At 32.5% G+C, this 20,893-nt stretch overlaps 2 protein-coding genes across 3 annotated transcripts; one reads left to right on the forward strand and one right to left on the reverse strand.

Moving 5' to 3' along the window:
• Positions 1-205: 205 nt before the first annotated feature.
• Positions 206-9,394, reverse strand: LOC126879446 (DNA repair protein XRCC3). Of its 2 annotated transcripts, XM_050642461.1 has the most exons (6): positions 9,251-9,393; positions 8,949-9,182; positions 7,528-7,634; positions 6,892-7,046; positions 6,617-6,742; positions 206-434 (listed from the first exon to the last, which is right to left on the reverse strand). In XM_050642461.1, the coding sequence occupies exons 1-6, from the start codon at positions 9,262-9,264 to the stop codon at positions 252-254; spliced, it is 819 nt and encodes a 272-aa protein (XP_050498418.1). In that variant the 5' UTR covers positions 9,265-9,393; the 3' UTR covers positions 206-251. The 2 variants fall into 2 exon arrangements, with proteins under 2 accessions (XP_050498418.1, XP_050498419.1); XM_050642462.1 differs by lacking the exon at positions 8,949-9,182 and having other exon boundaries at positions 9,251-9,394.
• Positions 9,395-9,555: 161 nt separating this feature from the next.
• Positions 9,556-20,666, forward strand: LOC126879443 (dolichyl-phosphate beta-glucosyltransferase). Its single transcript, XM_050642458.1, has 6 exons — positions 9,556-9,741; positions 9,807-9,981; positions 12,156-12,367; positions 13,703-13,811; positions 17,431-17,674; positions 20,385-20,666. Exons 1-6 carry the CDS (start codon positions 9,682-9,684, stop codon positions 20,581-20,583), a joined length of 999 nt encoding a protein of 332 aa, XP_050498415.1. The 5' UTR covers positions 9,556-9,681; the 3' UTR covers positions 20,584-20,666.
• The last annotated feature ends 227 nt before the right edge of the window (positions 20,667-20,893 follow it).

The following is a 20,893-nucleotide window of genomic DNA, read 5'->3' on the forward strand; positions in this document are numbered from 1 at the left end:
ATAACAATAATATTCGTAAGCTTTTTAATAAACTTCATTTAGCTAGTATCTGTACAATATAATTAATTACCTCTCCAATGATAGAGGCTCGAAACAAATGACTGTGAATGAAAAGCCCTATAGAATACGTTGGGTCAATGTAGTCGCCAACATTAGGTACTAGAAGATAGGCACCTTCAGAAGAAGAACATAGTGGGCTAATTGGTCAATATAAACGATATAGATTTTTTTTAATTCTCTTTATTAAAATATTAAAATATAACTTCTTTCTCTTCGTGCATTACATGTTTCAATAATTTAGCTTTGAAAAATGTTTCAGTCTTTGTAAAAATTATCCTAGAATTAACCATGTGGTAAAAACTATCTCCTAAAGATGCTACGGTGTATGCTTCATTTTCATTTATCCTAGTTGTACAAAAGTTTGTGACCACTACCTAAAATTATAATATAAAGGTTAATAATATATTGAGCAGTATATTTAACTATTTATTTATTACGGGATGTCCCCATTTTTACAAATAACAAAAATAAAGTATCCTAACCATAACACAAATACTAAACTAAGTATTAAATAATTAATAAATATTGTTAAACAAATGATTATAATTTAAGTAAATTAAAATTCCTGAAAATATTATTAAAATGAAAATCTCTGACAATTAAAATCAAATGAAATGAAGACTCCAAGGTAAAGGTCACTCATCTTCTGATTGCTTACATACTCAGTCAGGCAGTGCTTAAATCTTACAGATCTTGTATCCACCAGATCATAAGATTGACTAAAATCATTTCCCAGTGTCTGAATCCTGTTAATTGGAGAGAATTGGCCATAGTTGGTGTGATAGTGTTTTATAGAAAATATGGGCAAGTCTCTAAGAATTCTAGTGCTACATCTAAAGTTGATAAGACTTAATAAATCAGAACAGTCGGTGGTATGGTCAAGTAGTTTATAGAGAAAAATTAAATCACATTTAGTTCTGTAGTCTTCTAAGGAACTGATATTTAGCCTTGACCTTAATTCCACCGAAGACATGTTCTTTAAGTTTAATCTATAAGCACAAATCCGGAGAAACTTATTTTGAATTTTTTCAAGGGTGTAAATATAGTTAAAATAGTATAGTGACCATACTATAGAAGAATAAGACAGGATGCTACAGACAAAAGTAAGATATAAAATTCTATATGTGGGTACGGAAAGATCTCGAGAGTTTCTTGTGATAAAACCTAGATTACAGTATGCTTTATTTGACAAATTGTTAATGTGTGGGATAAATGACGAGGAACTGTCAAATAACACCCCCAAGTCTTTTATTTCAGTCACTCTTGATAGAACACTTGTATTAATGTGATAGTCAAACACAACATTATTTTTAGATTTGCTAAAGGATATAACAAAACACTTATCTTAATTTAACTGGAGACAATTGGAAAGAGACCAATTGTATAGAGAAGTCAAGTCTTCCTGGATCCTTAGACAATCAGACAGATTTGAAACTTTGAAATATAGCTTAAGGTCATCAGCAAATAGCAAAAACTAACAAACTTTTATTACCTCAGAAATATCATTAATAAACAAGTTAAAGAGAAGAGGACCCACATGTGAGCCTTGTGGGACCCCTGAACTGACCAAGATAGGAATCGAAAGTGAACCCTTTATAAAAACAAACTGAACTCTTTCATCAAGATAACTACTCAACCATGAAAGAAACCACTCACGAAAACCAATACATCTTAATTTAAAGATGAGTAAAGAATGAATCACTGTGTCAAAGGCCTTCGAGAAATCAGTATAAATGGAGTCCACTTGGTACCCATCTTCCAAAGCCCTGACAATGTAATCATGATATAAAACAAGATTTGTAGATGTAGATTTACCCTGCCTAAATCCATGTTGCTCATTAATCAAGAGATTTCTACATTGCCAAGTAAGATATTTGTTTAAAATTAATTCAAAAAGTTTGGGGATGGCACATAATGTAACAACAGGTCTATAATTTTTATATTGTCTCTGTCGCCGTTTTTAAATACCGGAGTTACTGTCACGCCACTTACTAGGGAAGGTATGTAGTGTCAAAGATAAATTAAATAATACATGTAAAGGTTTAGATAAACTGTAGACACATCTTTTTAAAAAATATGTTGGAATGTTATCAGGGCCATAACTGAGTTTATCCTTGAGACCATTTATAGACTCAAAGACTTCAGAAAGTGAAAATTGAATAAACGGAATGTCGACCGGATTTTTTAATTTAAAATCGTAGTTACTTAAATTAACTTTGTCAGAGCGATAGACACTAGAGAAATGGCTCGCAAACAAGTTTGCTATTTCCTCACTTGATTCTGCTGACATGTCATTAAAATGCATAACACTTGGAATTCCATGGCTTTTATTCAATGAGTTAACATGATTCCAAAATTGTTTTGAATCTGAGTGAATAGATTCCTCAATGTTGGAGATATAAGATCTATAGCATTGATTTGTTAATGTTTTGCATTGTGTTCTGAGATCTGAAAATAAGGTATAATCAGCAGCCGACTGCGTATGTTTGAATCTAGTATGAGCAGTTTTTTTTTTTGAAATAACAAGTTTTTTTAATTAATAATAATTAATTTTAATAACTACCAGATACAAACAATATATATGCTCTAATGAACATGTGAAGATTAAAAACTAGCGAACATAGACACACATAGATACAAAACATGAAAAAAAAACTAATGTGTTCCACAAAGTTGTACACATTACACATTACTTCTTTTAAAATCTATTGCATGTCAGAATGGTATCTGGTGGTCTGTTAGTTAAGTAACTTCCTTTGCTGATTGAGCACTGCGATCTCACAAAAACATTAGTTCTAGAAAATCTAACCTTTTTTAGACATAGACATACATATCAAATTTTAGCGCGATGCAGTCATTAGTATATTTTTGACAGCTGCATAAAGTTCGTGTTTGAAAAAATGACGCATATGAAGAAAAACGATATTCGAGATCTCAAACATTATTTGAGAAATAAAACGGCGAAGGAAATAAAAAAAACTGGATACATATTATGGGACTAATGCTCCTTCAGACTACACTGTTAAATTTTGGTTTCGTAAATTTCGTAATGGCCTATATCTACATTGGATGAACCACTTACTGGACGACCCACGGATGGAGGTACGTCGAAAAATGTGAATAAAGTCCATCAAATGGTTCTAGCTGATCGTAATGTGAAGGTGCGTTAATTGGCAGAGGCCACAAGATTTAGTAAAGAGTACATTAGCCATATTTTGAACAAAGTGTTGAATATGAAAAAATTATCCTGCCGATGGGTGCCGCGATTGCTGACCACTGACCAAAGACATGATCGTTTGACCACTTCTTATCAGTGTTTGGACCTTCAGACCTTGGATCCGGCAGACTTTTGGCGTCGATTGGTAACTGTTAATGAAACCTGGATCCACTACCACTACTACACAACACAGAACAGAATGAACGCATGGCAGTGGACTGAAGCTGGCAAAAGTGCTCAGAAGCTGCCAAGGGTCGATCAATGGGTCGGAAAAGTCGTTGCCACTGTATTTTGGGGTTTCGAAGGCATACTTTTAATTGCCTATATTAAAAAAGGTAGAGCTATGAATAGCCAATATTACTGCGCATTATTGGACAAACTGACGCAGGAAGTCAGTGAAAAACGGCTCCATATGTAAAAGAATGTTGTTTCTTCAAGACAATGGCCCAAATCACAAGTGCTTTATGACAATGGCAAAAATTCATGAGTTGGGCTTTAAATTGCTTTCTCATGCGACGTCCATCAAGTTAGCACAACAAAGTCAGCAGAACACAGTTATTCTTATACCATAATTATACCATAATCGTATACCATAAAATACAAATTTAATGTTACAAGAAAAAATTTATTGCTCTTTTTTTAAGTTATCGCATGTTCTGCTAACTGGATAATAAAGCTAGCAGAACAGTAGTTCAAAAATTTGATGAATCATCTATAATTGAATGCCAGAGTATTCTCTGAATTAAATGCAAATTTAATGTTCCAAGAAAAAATTAATTGCTCTTTTTTTAAGTTATCGCATGTTCTACTACTAAAATCTACTATATTTTCTACCAGATTCTAAAATCTACTAGATTTAAAATTTTCCCACTAAATCACAAGGAATTTTACTAGATCTAGTAGAAAATCTACTAAATTGGCAACCCTGAATATGGTACAAGAACTTATATTGTGCAGTGAAGGAGAATGGCTCTAAAATTTCTAATCGCATCTGCTTTTGGTAGTAATTATTGGTAAAAGTCCCACGGTTTATTAACTTCTTAATTAAATTTATTGTTAAAACATTTCATTTGCATTTAATTCAGAGAATACTGTGGTATTCAATTATTTGATATTTTATCAATAATTATTTAACTACTGTTCAATGATAAAGTTAAACTACTGCTTGCTTGAAATCAAGTTGGCGGAACATGCGATAACTTAAAAAAATAGCAATAAATTTTTTCTTGGAACATTAAATTTGCATTAAATTCAGAGAATACTGGTATTCAATTATAGATAAATTATCAATTTTTTGGTATCAAATTGATAAATTATCTATAATTGAATACCAGAGTATTCTCTGAATTAAATGCAAATTTAATGTTCCAAGAAAAAATTTATTGTTCTTTTTTTTTAAGTTATCACATGTTCCGCCAACTTGATTTCAAACTAGCAGTAGTTCAACTTTAACATTGAACAGTAGTTCAATAATTATTGATAAAATATCAAATAATTGAGTACCACAGTATTCTCTGAATTATTAAATGCAAATGAAATGTTCCAACAATAAATTTAATTAAGAAGTTAATAAACCGTGGGAATTTTACCAATAATTACTACCAAAAGCAGATGAGATTAGAAACTCTAGATCCATTCTCCTTGACTGCATGACTGCACAATAGAAGTTTTTGTACCATATTCAGGGTTGCCAATTTAGTAGATCTTCTACTAAATCTAGTAGAAATTCTTGTGATTTAGTGGGAAAATTTTAAATTTAGGAGATTTTAGAATCTGGTACAAAATATAGTAGATTTTAGTAGTAGAACATGCTATAACTTTTAAAAAAAAAGAGCAATAAATTTTTTCTTGGAACATTAAATTTGCATTTTATTTACACTTAATTATGGCATAAGAATAACTGTGTTCTGCTGACTTTGTTCTGCTAACTTGATGGACGTTCTCATGAGGCTTACTCTCCTGATTCTCCAATTATTGTGTGTTTCCAAATATAAAGAGATCGCCTGTAAATAAAAAATTCAGCTTGAACGAAAATATAATTGACAAAACAAACACATATTTTGCAGACCTTGCAGAATCGTATTACATATTAGGATGGCATAAAAAGTTAGAAAATCCCTTTGGAATCATTAGTACATTCTTTCACGGTTTTTGCTCTAAATTTTAAAGAACCGCTTGGATTGACATGAAATTTGTGCCGATGTGTGCTTTTGCACTGGGGGTGACTGGGGGTGAAAAATATAAGTCCAAAATAAGTCCGGAAATTGATAAACTGACTAATTTTAAGTAACTTTTGTTCTATAGAACTTTTTCGCCAAGTCAACTCGATAACTACATTTTTAGACGGTTTTTCGCAAATAACTCAAAAAGTAAGTATTTTGTCGAAAAAAACGTTCTTAGCAAAAATACGGCCTGTAAAAAAGTAAAAAAAAATGGTGTACGCGTTAGGTCTCTGGACCTCGTAAAGCCAGAGTTATAGCCAATGAAAAATAAATTCATATTCGCCAAATTTCAAATAGAATACTTTGAAGTGAAATATCCAAAAAATTAAGCACTTTTTGGGGAGAATCCATTATAATTTTTTTAAAGTGTTTAAGAAGAGATTTATTTCTGTTTTTATAAAAAGTTTTTATCATTAAATTTAAGCAAGTTATGCTCAAAATAAAGTTGGTCCCTTTTGTTTTGGCAAAAAAAAATCGGGAAGACCACCCCCTAATTAGCAACTTAAATGAAATAAATCGGTACCGCTCCATAAATTATTTTACTTATGTTGTGTTTATATGATCTGTAAGTTTCATCAATTCAAAGTGCTTATTTTTGAAAAAATTTGGTTTTAAAGTGAAATTTTTAAAAATTTTAATTTTGAAAAATATGATTTTTTTCAAAATAACTTAAAAATTGTTAGAGATACCAAAAATCTCGAAAAACAAAAAAAGTCAGCATTACTTTTCTGAATATCATGTATTTTTTTGTTTTTCTGTTAGACAAAAATTGATTAAGATTTGGTGTTTCTAAATTTGCATACATTCGTGATCAGTGACTCGTTCAACCCCTTTTAACTACAGCACAAGAGGGGGTGAAAACCACCCCCGGGGCAAAAGCACATATCGGCACAATATCACTTTTTTTCTTTGACTTGTTAGCTATGTGTATGCCAAATTTCATGTCAATCCAAGCGGTTCTTTAAAATTTAGAGGTTTTGCAATATTTTACCGTTAAAGAACGGACTACATTGCACTAGATAGAATAAAATAAAAGATTTTTCCTTCTGGTTAACTAAAGACAGGTTTTAGCTAAATACTATATTTTGTACTACATTTAGATGCTCTAAATACTTACTATAATATTATATTTTTCGGCAAGTTTTCTTAATATCTGCATAACGGCACTAACAGTTTTAAACTTTTCTGATGATTGCACTGATCTTAATGGTATTGTTATGCTGTCAAGAATCAGTAAACGTACCTGAAAAAATAATTCGGAAAATAGCAAAATCTGAAAACTACAAAACTTATAATTATTTCATTATATCATTAAGGATGCTGCTTGTACTGAAAAACTTAGTTCGGTACTAGAAAATATATTAAAATAAAAAAATCTCTATAGATACTAACATTATTTTGCTTAATTATTAATTCCGTTTGAAAAAGACAAGCCACCAGTTGATCCAAATCGTAAACTCTTGTATAATATATATGACTCAATAGAGTCTCCACATTAAAATTATTTTCATCTTTAGAATACTCTCCAACAAAAGACAGAGCCATTTCTAAAACAGAAATATATTTCGTTTTCATCCAGCCACCCTCTATAGTTTTGTAGTTAGGTATATCCATATTTACCATCCAACACTCATGCTCATGCTACTAGACAGACGGGTAAATTGAGCTAATACAGTCCTGGACCCTTCACTTGTTGCACTGTTTACTTTTATGTCAAGTGACGTCTAGAATGTCAGAAAATATAAATTTTTTTAAAGCAGAGTAACAATACTATAAATTAATGTATTTTTTGTATAGAAAACTAATTATTGTGCATAGTTTCATGAGAGTCACATGACATGCCAGATATGAAAGTCATAAATGAGAATGGCCCGGATTAGCCCAAGCCTAGCAATTAGGTATCCGTGTGTCTACTAGTGTGGCGCTTATTGTATAGTTTTCTTATTAGGTTTATAGTCTAAGAATGTTCAATACAGACAAAAACATTGCCAAATAATATGTTGTGATATAAAAAACATGCATACCTACCTCTTAACTTCTCTATAGAAAAATTTCCATTTGTACTTATATAGAAAGCTTCGCTTTCAAATCCTCCTTGATTCTTTGGTAACTGTATGGATAAGCATAACTGCAAACTAAAACAATAAGAAAAATATATCGTTAGAAAACTGTTATCAAAGAATAATTATTAAAGGACAAAACTTATACAGTAGAACCTCGATTATCCGTCAGGGCACCGGACCAAGGGTATGACGGATAATCAAAAAGACGGTTAACAGAACATTAAAAAAAAGTTAAAATTCATAGTACAACGCTCAAACTTCATTTTTGTGGTTTGTTTGACAATATAATAGGGAGTTGTATTCGTACAATCGAATCAATTTAAAATATTTTGAAATCTTTGTTTGTTTTACTGTTGCTTCACATTTTGCGACTTGATGGCTGAATTTCTTAATCGGCACAAGATCATGCAATCTACTTTATTGGCTTCTTGTTGAGAATATGACTTGATAAATTATTGCATATGCAATGCAGCTTCTCTAGATTATTTACGCAAATCTTTGTCAGTTACATAGGTTCAGTTCATCGACATAGCTACAGTCAAATTCCAAGTCGGTGTCAGCTTCTGAATCTGTTTGGTTCGCCTTTGTTGCCATTTCAACGATTTCTTTATCTGTCAGCAATGGATAGCCGTTGTGTCCTCATCATAAATCAAATTACCTTTTTTTTATTTTTTTACAAGGAAATTTTTACTTATGTACTCAATACAACTTCTGTATGTACCCTGACAGTTAACAGAGGTGATGGTTAATGGAGAGACAGATAATCGAGGTTCCTCTGTACAACTATACAAGAACTATCAAGCTTAGAGGTGTGTAATAAATATATCAGACTAAGGGCACCGTCCACTAGGTAGCCACTCAAACCCAGCTTACTGAAGCCCGTACACTAGGCACCAAGAATCCCTGGCTGCAGCATTCACTAGAATGCGCTTATTACAGCAGCCAAAGGAAGTGCAAATCGAGAAGGGAAATAAATATGGCTGCCTTAAGTCTCTGTGCACTTGTCAACTCAGCCAGAAGTATCTGGCTGACTTAACTAGAATCTGAAGATTATTAAAATTGATAAGTATGTATAGTTAAAAAACCAATCTGGGAATCTATGAACATCCTTAAAATTGGTTTGAAATAAGTCGTTCCAATGATGTTCAAAAAGGAGAGGTTGAATCTAAAACATTTTCTGTTTTACGTTTTTTTATGACACAAATGGTAAATAATTTGGCCTCTTCCACATCCCTATTGGATGCTATAACTGGCTGTCTATCATATATGTAACACATATATTATTTAAAGAATCTACAGGTTACGTCTGTAGCTGGAATATTTATATTCGTTTTTAATAATTGCAATTTTAATGCTGGACTTATTTGCAAAAAATATAAAACTTACCAAATAGGAGTAGTACATGAAAAATGACCTGTAAATTCCACAATTCTTTGGGGTATTAAAACATTCTTTAGAATTCTATCCAAATTTTCAATATAACTGAAAAGATAGCCACTGAGAAGCTCTTCCTTATACAATGTTAAAGAACTTTTTATACTAAGTGTATTATTTGTATTGGCTCCAGTATTTTTTTCAAATCGGTTTAGAATATTTTTATTTTGAAGTTCATCTATAAAACTTAAATCCATTTTTATATGTAACAAAATTAGAAAAATGTTAATACAAAATTTAATTATGTGTTATACCTATTGTAGTGCATTTTTATATGCCACCGCTTATATCAAAATTTCTCAAAAGTGAAACTCATCTAAACTTTAAAAAGTTTTAAGTAAACCTTTTTTTTATTTTTTTTTTTTTTTTCTAACAAATTCAAAACAAAGTTGACGGAGCATACAAATTTTTCCTAGAACAGAATACATAAAATGTCAGTGTCAAGTCAGAATCAGATAATTGGCCTTGTGTAGAGTATGCGAAAAGGCACAGTATGTTCTGTTGCTGAATAGCTTACTAGATTTAGATAAGATTTTGACGTAAAAGCAGCATAAAAACGTCATAAAAAACACAAAAAACATACGTAACCTCGTCTTATTGGGTTGCCAACCATGCAAGAAAATAAGAGATAATTTTTTGTATATTTTAAATAATCTGAAGAACATATGAATTTGAATTACTCAGGATGGATTTTGGAATTATATTATTTGTAGGATCTGCTTTTGCAGTTTCCATCCTTCTATTTGTAAGTTTATTCTCTAATTTAATTTTGTATGTACATTATTGATAAGAAATATTGTTTTCTTGCAGATTTGTATTTTGATGGTAGCTACATCAAGTACATATCCAGTAGTAATTAGAAGTAAGAATGAGAAATATTTCATTGATCCAGTAACAGGAAAACAAGTACCATTTCCTTCAATTAATGAAAAATCTTCAGTCCATTTGAGTGTAATAGTACCTGCTTATAATGAGGAAGAAAGGCGTAAGGAAATTTAATTTATAAATAACATATTGGTAGTTTATACTAATAGGTATGAAGGAAGAGATTAATAGAAAAAGAAATTCTAAATTAGGTTTCTTAATTCTCATAAACTCTGTAGCTCTTGAACAAAGTTAGTGTACCAGATCTTTATTTATTAACGGAATGTATTTCAAAGCTACACCTTAACTCTTTCATTGCCGACTAAGTATGCCCAACGTCACCTGGGTACTAACTCGTTTTTTCGCTGCATTTACATTGTAGTGTTTTGGTTGGGATAACTGTTATTAGACTTTATTACGGTTGTCTTGACCGATGGTGGTGGGGAGACTTATATTTTTGACTTTACGTCACAAGAGTACACAATCCCATATTTTTAAATGATTTTCGATCATTGAATGTGTGTTATTTTGTATATATGTGTATTATTTGTGTTATTATGAAATAATAAGACAAATAGTACACATTTTATCTTATACCAGGTCGTGAATCGTAAAACGGGCCATAGGAAACTCAATGTAAAATTCTAAATTGTTGAATTCCTGCTTCCCTAATTATTTTACATCAAAAGTCATGAGAGAATACTTGTAGAGTATTAAAATCAAAAGTTATAATTGTTCTACGATTTAAATGCATTCCAAAATTTTGAAAAATATGATACATTTGCCACAATAGGTATGCGTGTAAAAGTTAGGCCACACGTTACTATTTAACTGACAGTGCCCACACCATTTACTGAAGAAAAAATCTTTATTATTAATACTTTCTCCGCAACTGAGGGTATCTTATCAACTGTATTGTTTTTAAACAATAGATGATAAAATAAAAATATTGACAGTTCAAAAATGTGAACATTATTGCATTGTGTGTGGCCTAAGTTTGTGCTGAAAACTGAAATGTATTACATTTTTACAAAATTTTGGAATATGTTTAATTACGTAGACCAATTTTAACAGTTGTTATTTTCAATACAGATTTTAATCCTCTACAAATAGTTTCTAATGTATTTTGATGTAAAATAATTAGGGAAGCTGGAATTCAACAGTTTAAAATTTTACATTGAGTTAATGCAAAATTTTGACGCATGTCAAAATTCTCAATGTGTTTTAATTGTATTCATTTTTTTCGAATCCTGAGAAAACTAATAAATATTTTTGAAAAATTTAAACTCAGAATGAAAGACTACATTATTACCGAGGGCTGAAAGTCCCTGAAAACTTCTATAATGTTTATTTTAATAAGTTACAGGGCTGAAAATAAAAGAGAAGTGTGATATTTAATTTCAAATATTTCATTCAATAGAAACTGCTTGTTTATTCTAGGGGGCTTTCCGCCCTCGGTAATAATGTAATCTTTTATCCTGCGTTTAAATTTTTCTAAAATACATATTAGTTTTTTTTTTCTGATTCTGGCCTTGGTTAACTAGAACCTTTAGCCACGTAATTGTATAACTTATCACTAACTCAGGTGTAATGTGTAGTGTGTGTGTTGAGTAAGTGTCTTGTTACTTTGCAAAGTCGACGTCATTGTCTTTTCAAAGAGACGCTAATTGTATCCGAACGTCTGCGGTCCCTCCGGTAAGTACCGATCCCACAAGGACAGAAACTATTTTCATTTATTAATTTATAATAAACGAAAAAATTCCTGACCCTGGTGAGATTCGAACTCACTACTATTCGGAACTTTCGATCCAAAGGTTAGGCGCTCTTACCACTGAGCCACAGAGGGAGTTAAAGTACTCTCGTAACGTAGTCGCACCCTTAATGTTCATTGGTCTAAGAACCGTGGGTTTGGATGGCCCTGTAATTGCTTCATACATAATATGAATCTAAACTGACAATATAAAAACACTTTTATCTACGTACTCATAGAAGGAAACACATTTTAGTCAAAGTCAAACAAATACTAACCTCTAAATGAATGTTGTGCATATCTGCATATGACACCTGAAGCCTTCAAGTGCACATGATAATAAGTCTCAATAGGAGTTCTTTAACTGATGAACCCCTTATCTATGTAGTTCTTTTTCACAAATATTCATAGGTTGGTATAGGTACTTGACACAGGTTGTAGTGCTAGGAGAAGAAGAAGAAGAAGAAGTTGATATACTTAAATATGAATCTTTTTTCATGTACATAATATAACAAACATTAACTTATATTTGTTTTCTTTTACAGTTCCTCTGATGTTAGATGAATGTATTGAATTCTTAGAAAATAGATGTAAAGATTTACCAAATTATAAATATGAAATTATAGTAGTAAGCGATGGCAGTAGAGATAAGACTGTTGAAGTAGCTCATGTCTATGCAAAAAAAATAGTAGGAAATGAGAAGCTGAGAGTGTTACATCTGGAACAAAATAGAGGAAAGGGTGGAGCTGTAAGATTGGTGAGTGTTTTGTTGAGTTAACTTTTTTGATTTTCTTTGTAGTAATTTGAAATAGAAAAAAGAAACAAATGTAAAACAAGAAAAAATAAACTAGAAGTCAGGAGACGTCTTTTCGAGAGCGAATTAGGTGAACAGCAAATCCAAAGCTTACTGGAAGCTATTGGATGATAGCAGGGAGAACCTTTTATTCCAACAATATGTACAGTTCGCCCTTGAAAACACTATCTTTTGCAGTCTTTATATAGAGAAAAGATGTTAAAATGAAAGTGGACAATTGGCTTTCCTTTTAGTTAGATCTACGCCATTGTTCTGCACGAGTTATTCACTCTCATCAGGAACACTTACTATAGTTCAAACTGAAACTTAAAATGTATTTTCTTCATGCTTTGAAGATGTTTAAGGAATTTTTTATCAATTTGGTTCCACGATTCTGTTGAACCATAAGTGGCTGCGTAATATTCGCCAGTGGACATAAATCCACAGCATGATGCCAAAAACAGAATAATTTAATCTTGAATATAACATCTCACCTGCCAAAAAGTAATAATAAAAAAAATAAGTAAATAAATAAAAAAAATACATAAAAAAATTATTAAAAAATGATTAAAAAAAATCACAATGAAAGGAAATAATTCCAAATAAAAACAAAAATCGTTGAAAATTAGATATAGGTATGTAAAATAGTTCTTTGTAAAATTGGGACAGGATTGTGATTGGATACCTACTTAAACAAATCAGTAGAAAGCAGGAAGCACTCCTTTAGAGCTTCCGCATAAATAATACAAATAATTCCAAAAAGGTAAGATGGCGAATGGACATTGACTCCGAAGCCAATAATGCTTAAACACACACACACACACACACAACATCTCACCTGACAAGGCAATGTATGGTGGACGCCTATGCAGAAATTCCTGGTACCTTAAGAAGAAGAAGATAAGTGAGTTTGGTCGAGACTACTGTAGTATAAAGCCACCTATTTCTTCTTCTTCTTCTTAACTCAGGCGAGACTCGTTAGTCTCTGGCACTTGGTCATAAGACCTTTGTACCAAACCCTGTTCTTCTCCTTAAACTTAATAAGTCCTGTGGCCTCAACGAAGGCCAACAGTTTTCTTATTGGTAGTTTTAAGATCTCTTCTGGTTCAAACCTCATTTGACCAGTGAAGTTCTGCCTTACATCACCTAGCACACAGCCACCTATTTATCAGGAAGAAGGTTTCCCAGATCCTCTTCAAAAGTGTTAATACCTTTATAAAAAGTTAAGAAAAGTGGAATCATTTGTTTCTATTATTTTGGTGATGATTAAAATATTATTATTGAGAGAATTTTTTTTAGGGAATGCAAAGTGCAAGAGGGGCTGTATTATTGTTTGCAGATGCAGATGGAGCTACTACTTTTGCAGATATAACAAAGGTTGAAGATGGGCTCTTAAATTTAATCAATTGTAAGTAAAAAATATCTGATGTGATCAGAACCTACATAATTTACGCTATGCTGAAAATAGTTTTAGTATTTTAAGGATGACGTCTGTTGTAATATTCAAAATGAAATGTTAAAGCATAAAATGGCTTAGCTATTTATCTAAGTGTTATATATCCAGGAATTTACTATTGGTATTAGAGTTACTGGATTAAAAAGGTTATGAAACTATTTCCATGTGGTATGTTTAAATTAATGATAAAAGATGTTAATGCGCAAATGGGGATCTAAACCACATTAAACAAGCAAGTGGCATTAATTAGGGACGATGCAAAATGATGCAAATACTAAAAGAAGTAGGAATTAACAACCAAGATCTGAAAATAATTAGAGACCTTTACTGGAATTAGAATTAAGTTTTCTGTATTAAGGGCTCAATGTAAACGCTTAAAACAACATTGTTATCGTGATTACATTGCATTAACTGAATCATCTCTCGGGGATAATATTAGAAATTTTTGGAAATTTGTTAGTATTAAAAATTCAAGACTAATGGTAGGGGAGCAAAGTATGCTAAATGTGCAGTCACTCCAGCGCTTTGGGGACCCATTGGGTTGTGAAGAGTAGGTCCTAAAACCAAAAAAAGTTAAGTAACGTTTTCCATTTTAGTGGGCGCTTGCCATTTTTTAATTTAATTTTCCATTTCCAACAATTGTTTTTTCCGATTATAACGCCATCTGTGCATAATTCGAAAAAATGTTTCGAATAAAAGTTACTTATTTTTTCATAAGCAATCAAAATCTGCAATAAAAAATGGGGGCTCCTATTAAAGATTTTAAAGTAACCCCCCAACCCACCTCCGTGGGGGGTCGTGTTTGGTGCCATTCGATAGATTTTTCAAAAATATTAAATAAGTGTATTTTACAGTTTTTCGATCTGATGTTCGTTTCGCGAAATATCGCGGGATTCGTATTTAAAATATTAAATTTACCCCCCACCCCTCTCCGTGGGAAGTCGTGTTTGGTATCATTCGATAGATTTTTAAAAAATATTGAGCACGCATTTTTCAGTTTTCCGATCTGTCATTAATTTCGCGAAATCTTTGCTTTTTTCTTGTGAAACTTTGGGACTCTTCCATTTCCTTACGCCCGGCTCAAATCGTCAGATTTTTGAAATATACACTCTTTCGCATGTACTTAACTTACCTTATCTTAATCTGACAATTTCGAGTTTTTTTAAGGATAGATTTTGTTTTTCGGGCCCCCCTTAACGAACTCACCTGTGTTAAAAGCCAATATATGATAGAGGTACATCTGCAGGGTATCAGGTTTTTCTCCATATGATAATCTGACGCGCTCGAGTAACTGCAAAAATCCCCACTTGGGCTCCCCTACCATAATATACCATCAGTTGTACACTATAATAATATCACTGGTTCTAGTGGTACAGAAATTGTTAATTTGTTTGCTGAATATTTTTCAAAAACTTATAGTGATAGAGATTGTGTTTTGCAGGATAATATTTTAGTTTTTGGTGACATCCACTTATCACAATTTACTATATCTCAATTTGTCATTTCTATTTCGTCTATATATGAAAAACTTTCCATTTTGGATAGCAACAAGGGGCCAGGTCCAGATGGTCTTCCACCTTTTTCCACTTAAGCTTTTTACTTTCTAGACCTCTTTTTCACATTTTTAACCTCTCATTAAAGACAGAGATGTTCCCAGCCTACTGGAAACTAGCTTTATTACCCCAATACTAAAATCTGGAGAGAAATCTCAAGTGAACAATTATCGTCCGATTAGCATTCTTAGTTGTATTCCCAAAGTTTTTGAGAGCCTTGTATGTGACTATTTGTCAGCAAGTTTAAAAGGCTGTTTTATCGACCAGCAATTTGGATTTCTCTCTAGCTGCTCCACTGAACTTAATTTATTGACATTTACCGACTTCCTTTTGGAATCTCTTGAAGGCGGCTTCCAGGTTCATGCTGTATACACAGACTTTACAAAGGCGTTTGACCGGGTAAATCACAAGATTTTAATGAATAAGTTGAGAGGTCTGGGTATACAGGGTGAACTTTTAGAATGGTTATTATCCTACCTATCTGAAAGAATACAAATAGTACATGTTCAGGGTTTTCAATCGTTTGAAATTAAGGTACCTTCAGGAGTGCCACAATGGTCACATCTGGGACCCCTTCTATTCAATATCTATGTTAATGATATTACCTCCTGTTTTCACTTTGCTTTTTTCCTAATGTTTGCTGACGATTTAAAATTATATTTGAAAATCGAGAATGATGGTGACTATCAAAAATTACAATATGACTTGGATCGGTTGAGCTATTGGTGTGATAGCAACGGAATGGAACTTAATGTTAAAAAGTGTCACTTAATGGTTTTTGGTCGAAATAGAACTCCTACAAATCATATCTATACTATTAAGGATTGTCCTTTAGACTCTGTATCTCAGATAAAAGACCTAGGTATTTGCTCGATTCCAGCTTATCCTACATTCCCCATATCTCATCTATTGTCTCAAAATCTCTTCAACTTTTAGGGTTTATCAAACGTTGTGCTAAAGACTTTCTAAATATCCCATCCATAAAAATATTGTATTGTTCACTTGTGAGACCTCACCTAGATTACTGTTCATGTGTTTGGTCTCCACACTATAACACCCATATTCTAGCTATCGAGAGAGTTCAGCATAAGTTCTTAAGATTTGTTGCATTTAAACAAAACCAGAGGGTTGATGAAATTAATTATTCTAATATAGAAAAGTCTCTCAACATAGCCTCTCTCCAAATCCGAGGCATGCATAAGGATCTCACAATGTTTTATAATATACTACACTCTAATAATTTTGGTCCTCAACTATTGGAGAAAATTAGCCTCCATGTTCCCAGTAGACAAACGAGGCTAAATCAACCATTTACCACCATAATAAATGAAGAATGGGCCAGCAACCAAGAGGTAAGAGTGCAAATCGGAAAAGGTAGATGCACCTTCAAGGGGCCTTTTTCAAGAGCTACAACCTCTCTTTTGGTATAATGCTTCGATGCTACGTCTTCTCTGTCCTTATTTATGGTATTGAATCGTGGATCTTAAACGAAGGTGTATGCAGAAAATTGGAAGCATTTGAGATATATCAGAGAATATTTAAAATCCCATGGTGGACTGCCCGAGTCATAAATGAGAAGGTCCTCAGACGAATGAAGAACTACCGATAAGTGTTGATCACCATCAAATCTCGAAAGTTACAATACTTTGGACACGTTATACGAAACGAATTCAGATATAACCACCTACGAGCTTTTCTGCAAGGAACAATATTTGGAAAACAAGGTGCATGAAGAAGAAAATCATTCTGGTTGAAGAACCTCAGAACCTGGTTCAACACAACATCTGTGCATATTTTCCGCAATGCTGCAGATAAGATAAAGATTGTCGTGATGATCGCCAACATTCGTCACGGATACACACATCAGGAAGAAGATATTGTTTTGTATGGGAATAAACTATTACCAGTGATTGTAATGGGAATTTCATTTTAATTGACTCCCATAGGAAACAATGTTACTGGATTGTTACTGATTATGTTGTAATATCATCTTTGTTAATCTTGTATTTTTCTTTAAGGCGATTATCAAAAAGACCCTTCAAAAGTAGAAGAAAAGCTGGCGATCTCAATGGGTTCCAGGGCACACCTTGAAGAGGAAGCAGTTGCTTCTAGAAGCTTCTTCAGGACAATCCTGATGCATGGTTTTCACTTTCTTGTGTGGTTGTTTGCTGTAAGGGGTTTAAGAGATACTCAATGTGGTTTCAAGCTGCTTACTAGAGAAGCAGCAAGAATTTGTTTCGAAAGTTTACATGTGGAAAGATGGTAAGATAAATTTTGTTCTTTTTTGTAGTGTTCTCTACAGATTAGATTTGGAAGAATAATATAATAACAGAAAAGAGTATTATAGCACTACAGGTCTAAGGAGACCCTTGGCTTCAAAAGTCTTGACTAGATTCTTTCACTTTTTCCGGTTCTTGACTTGTTCTGTCAAGTCTCTTGTTCCCAGTTGTTCTGTCAGTGCGGACAGCATCAAACCACTTCCTTCGTGATATTCCTCTTCTTTCCTTCTCTTGTTCTCCTGCTTGCAAAACTCTTAGGACGTTTCTCTCTTGTGGCATTCATGAAACTAACCATCTAACTCTATGTGCCTTTATTTTCTCTGTTATTTTGAGTATCTTATACATCTCCATTAGGTCCTGGCTTAGGTTTGTTCTTCTGTGCAATTCCCTATTATACCAATCCTCCTTTGTTCTCCTTTATACCAATCACAAACTTTTATCAAGATTGTCTTCTCTAGTTTTTTTTTTCTTGTTTCTGGTCCAAGTTTCACATGCATAAAACACCGCTGGTCTCTCTAATGATTCTACTGCTTTACTAGCTTTCAACAACTGTTTATTTATTTCTCTCCTTTCGCCTCCTCTATTTGTAACTGTTACAAGGTACTTAAATTCTGTTACCTTTTCATTCGTCTTTAGTGTGATTCATTTAGTTTATTTTGCATTCTTTCCTCTCATTTCCATACACATGCACTTTCTTGATTATTGTCAGGCCATATTTTGTAGCTTCTTCAAATTTTGTGAATATTTTTCGAAGTTCTATTTTTGAACATGTCGGAAACACCAAGTGTCATCTGTAAAACCTATCCATTGTTATCTTTTGTTCAGAATCGTGCCGCTTCTCTGAATCTTGGCTCCTCTAATTATCTTTTTTAATAGTCGGTTGAATAAGTCTGTTGGCAGCGGGTCTCCTTGTTTGGATCCTCTATTGACGTTAAACTGATTTGAAAAACTTCCTTCTATCTATTCTAGTCAAATACATTAGACTATAATACATCTAACTCCCACAGAAAACTGGAAGTACGTTGCCACTAGCGCCGCTACCGGCTTGAGTTGAACTACGTTTTCTCAACGTAAACATACACATTTAATTTTGTTAATTTTTGGATAATTAATTAACTAATATTGGTAAATTGTGTTTGTATTTTTATACAAAATGTGTTATAAAATAGGTTCGGTAAAATGGATTCTCAGCAAATACCTAGGATTGCAACAAAATTAAGTAAAAAAAGTATTACTTTGCCTCCGTTCAGAGGGCGATGAGAGGGCGTTTAGCTGCAATTTCTTTTTACAAGAAGGCTAATCCCAGACTGTATAGGAAATTTATTTTTTATTATTAGGGCTAAGGATACACCTGATAGTGTGAAATTTAGGTGTAACTTATAAAGGGAGCTTCAGATAAAATTAATGATATATTTAAAAGGTATTTTCAAAATTATATACAAGAGAGTATTGAAAATGTTAAATATAATTTAAAATTAAAATGTTACAAGAAACTCTCCAAAATGTATGTACCTACAAATTGTCACAAAACTTTTATAAGTAGATATATATTTTGATCTTTTAATAAAAGCGTATGTAAATAAAATTAACGATAGTAAAAAGGAAAAATTATTTGTTTTTAATCAGTTTTCTGCTAATAACTCAAAAAGTTTTCGTTTAATCAAAACAACTTTACTTAACAAAAATGTACCTTAAAAAATAAACAAAACATAGTAATCGAGCTACAGTCGGAAAAATGAAAGAATACCCATGAACGATCACATCAATCACTGATTTTGTATTTGCTGTCTTTTTCTATACGCTGTGAGCTCGTACGTAGAGGGGATATTTACAAATTCGCGAGCGCCAGTAGTGACAAGTCTGTAAACCTTTACCGAAAATTTGACATAAATGTCAAAGTGATTAATTTAAAATTAAAATTAAAAACATTCATTATAAAAAATATTAGTTGGTCAAAGCTGTGGTACATATTTTTAACTTACATATACTTACTTTTTAAATACTGAATTTAAGTTTTTTTTAATGTTCCGTAATATGTAATTATAAATCAATCTATCAATCTTACCGCCATCTACACGATAATTGTGAAAGTATCCGAAGTAAGAAATTCATATTTTATCAAAAGAACGTCAAAATGATTAGCAAAATCTTACAAAAATCGATTACAATTTGATTAATTTTTTGCGTTGTAAATATTAAGCGATAACAATTAAATCATAAATTTAAAAATTACCGGTGAAAGTTGAATTAGTAACCGCTAGGAGCGACACCAGCGAAGCTCCGAGCGTATAAATAACAAACGTTTGTTATAGAAAAAGATACCAAATACAAAATCAGTGATTGATGTGATCGTTCATGGGTATTCTTTCATTTTTCCGACTGTATGTATTATCGTTGTAATGTATTTGTTCTAGTGCCTTATGTCTTTCCTAACGGCTGTTGAGATCTTTTTGCTTAAATTCCTTAGCTATAGACCGTTTCACGTTAAGAACGGAATGTTGCTTAGATAGGGTTACGTATTTCTTATGGAAGCCCCATCTGAGTAGAATGAATCGTATATTGACAGTCTTGTAGCAACACGTACCTGAGAGGTTTGGCAACACTGATCTGCCCAACGTTCCGTTCTTAACGTGAAATAAAGTATACTTAGCAGAGAATATTATCAAACAAATGATGAAAGATTTCCTTTTTAGGGCGTTTGATGTTGAGATGTTGTACATTGCACAAACTTTGAAGATTCCTATTGCCGAAGTGGCTGTGAGATGGACTGAAATCGATGGATCCAAAGTTACCCCGGTATGGAGCTGGATTCAAATGGGAATGGATTTAGGGTTGATTTGGTTGAGATACACCATCGGAGCGTGGAAGATAAAATCAAAGAAAAACGATTAGAAAACCAAAAGATGATTTAAGTGCATTTAGCTAGATGTAATAGCTTTTTTTATTTAATTTTAGATAATAAATTTATATCTTTATTTTACGCTTTTAATTTGTTAGTTTTTGCCGTTCACGCCAGTGGCGGATCCAGGGGTGTCAAGGGGGTCTTGATCCCCCCCCCCCCAGACGAAACTAAATTTCAATCCAATAATCCAAAAAACCGAGAGCTCTCAATTTTAGGCCATCCAAAAAAAGAATGTGTGTGTACTTTGTACGCACGTAAGAAGTTATACTTCTATTATATTATAATCTAACTTCATATTAT

This window comes from Diabrotica virgifera, chromosome 2, assembly GCF_917563875.1.
Source record: "Diabrotica virgifera virgifera chromosome 2, PGI_DIABVI_V3a".
Taxonomy (NCBI): Eukaryota; Metazoa; Arthropoda; class Insecta; order Coleoptera; family Chrysomelidae; genus Diabrotica; species Diabrotica virgifera.

Excerpts from the sequence above, each read along its gene's own strand:
- LOC126879446 (XM_050642461.1), bottom strand. Across the intron at positions 7,635-8,948 it reads TCATGTACTACTCCTATTTG|TTTGCAGTTATGCTTATCCA; the intron begins GTAAGTTTTATA and ends TTATTGTTTTAG. Across the intron at positions 6,743-6,891 it reads TAATAATTAAGCAAAATAAT|GTACGTTTACTGATTCTTGA; the intron begins GTTAGTATCTAT and ends TTATTTTTTCAG.
- LOC126879443 (XM_050642458.1), top strand. The coding sequence starts at position 9,682 with ATGGATTTTGGAATTATATTATTTGTAGGATCTGCTTTTGCAGTTTCC. Across the intron at positions 9,982-12,155 it reads TTATAATGAGGAAGAAAGGC|TTCCTCTGATGTTAGATGAA; the intron begins GTAAGGAAATTT and ends TTTCTTTTACAG. Across the intron at positions 12,368-13,702 it reads AGGGTGGAGCTGTAAGATTG|GGAATGCAAAGTGCAAGAGG; the intron begins GTGAGTGTTTTG and ends AATTTTTTTTAG.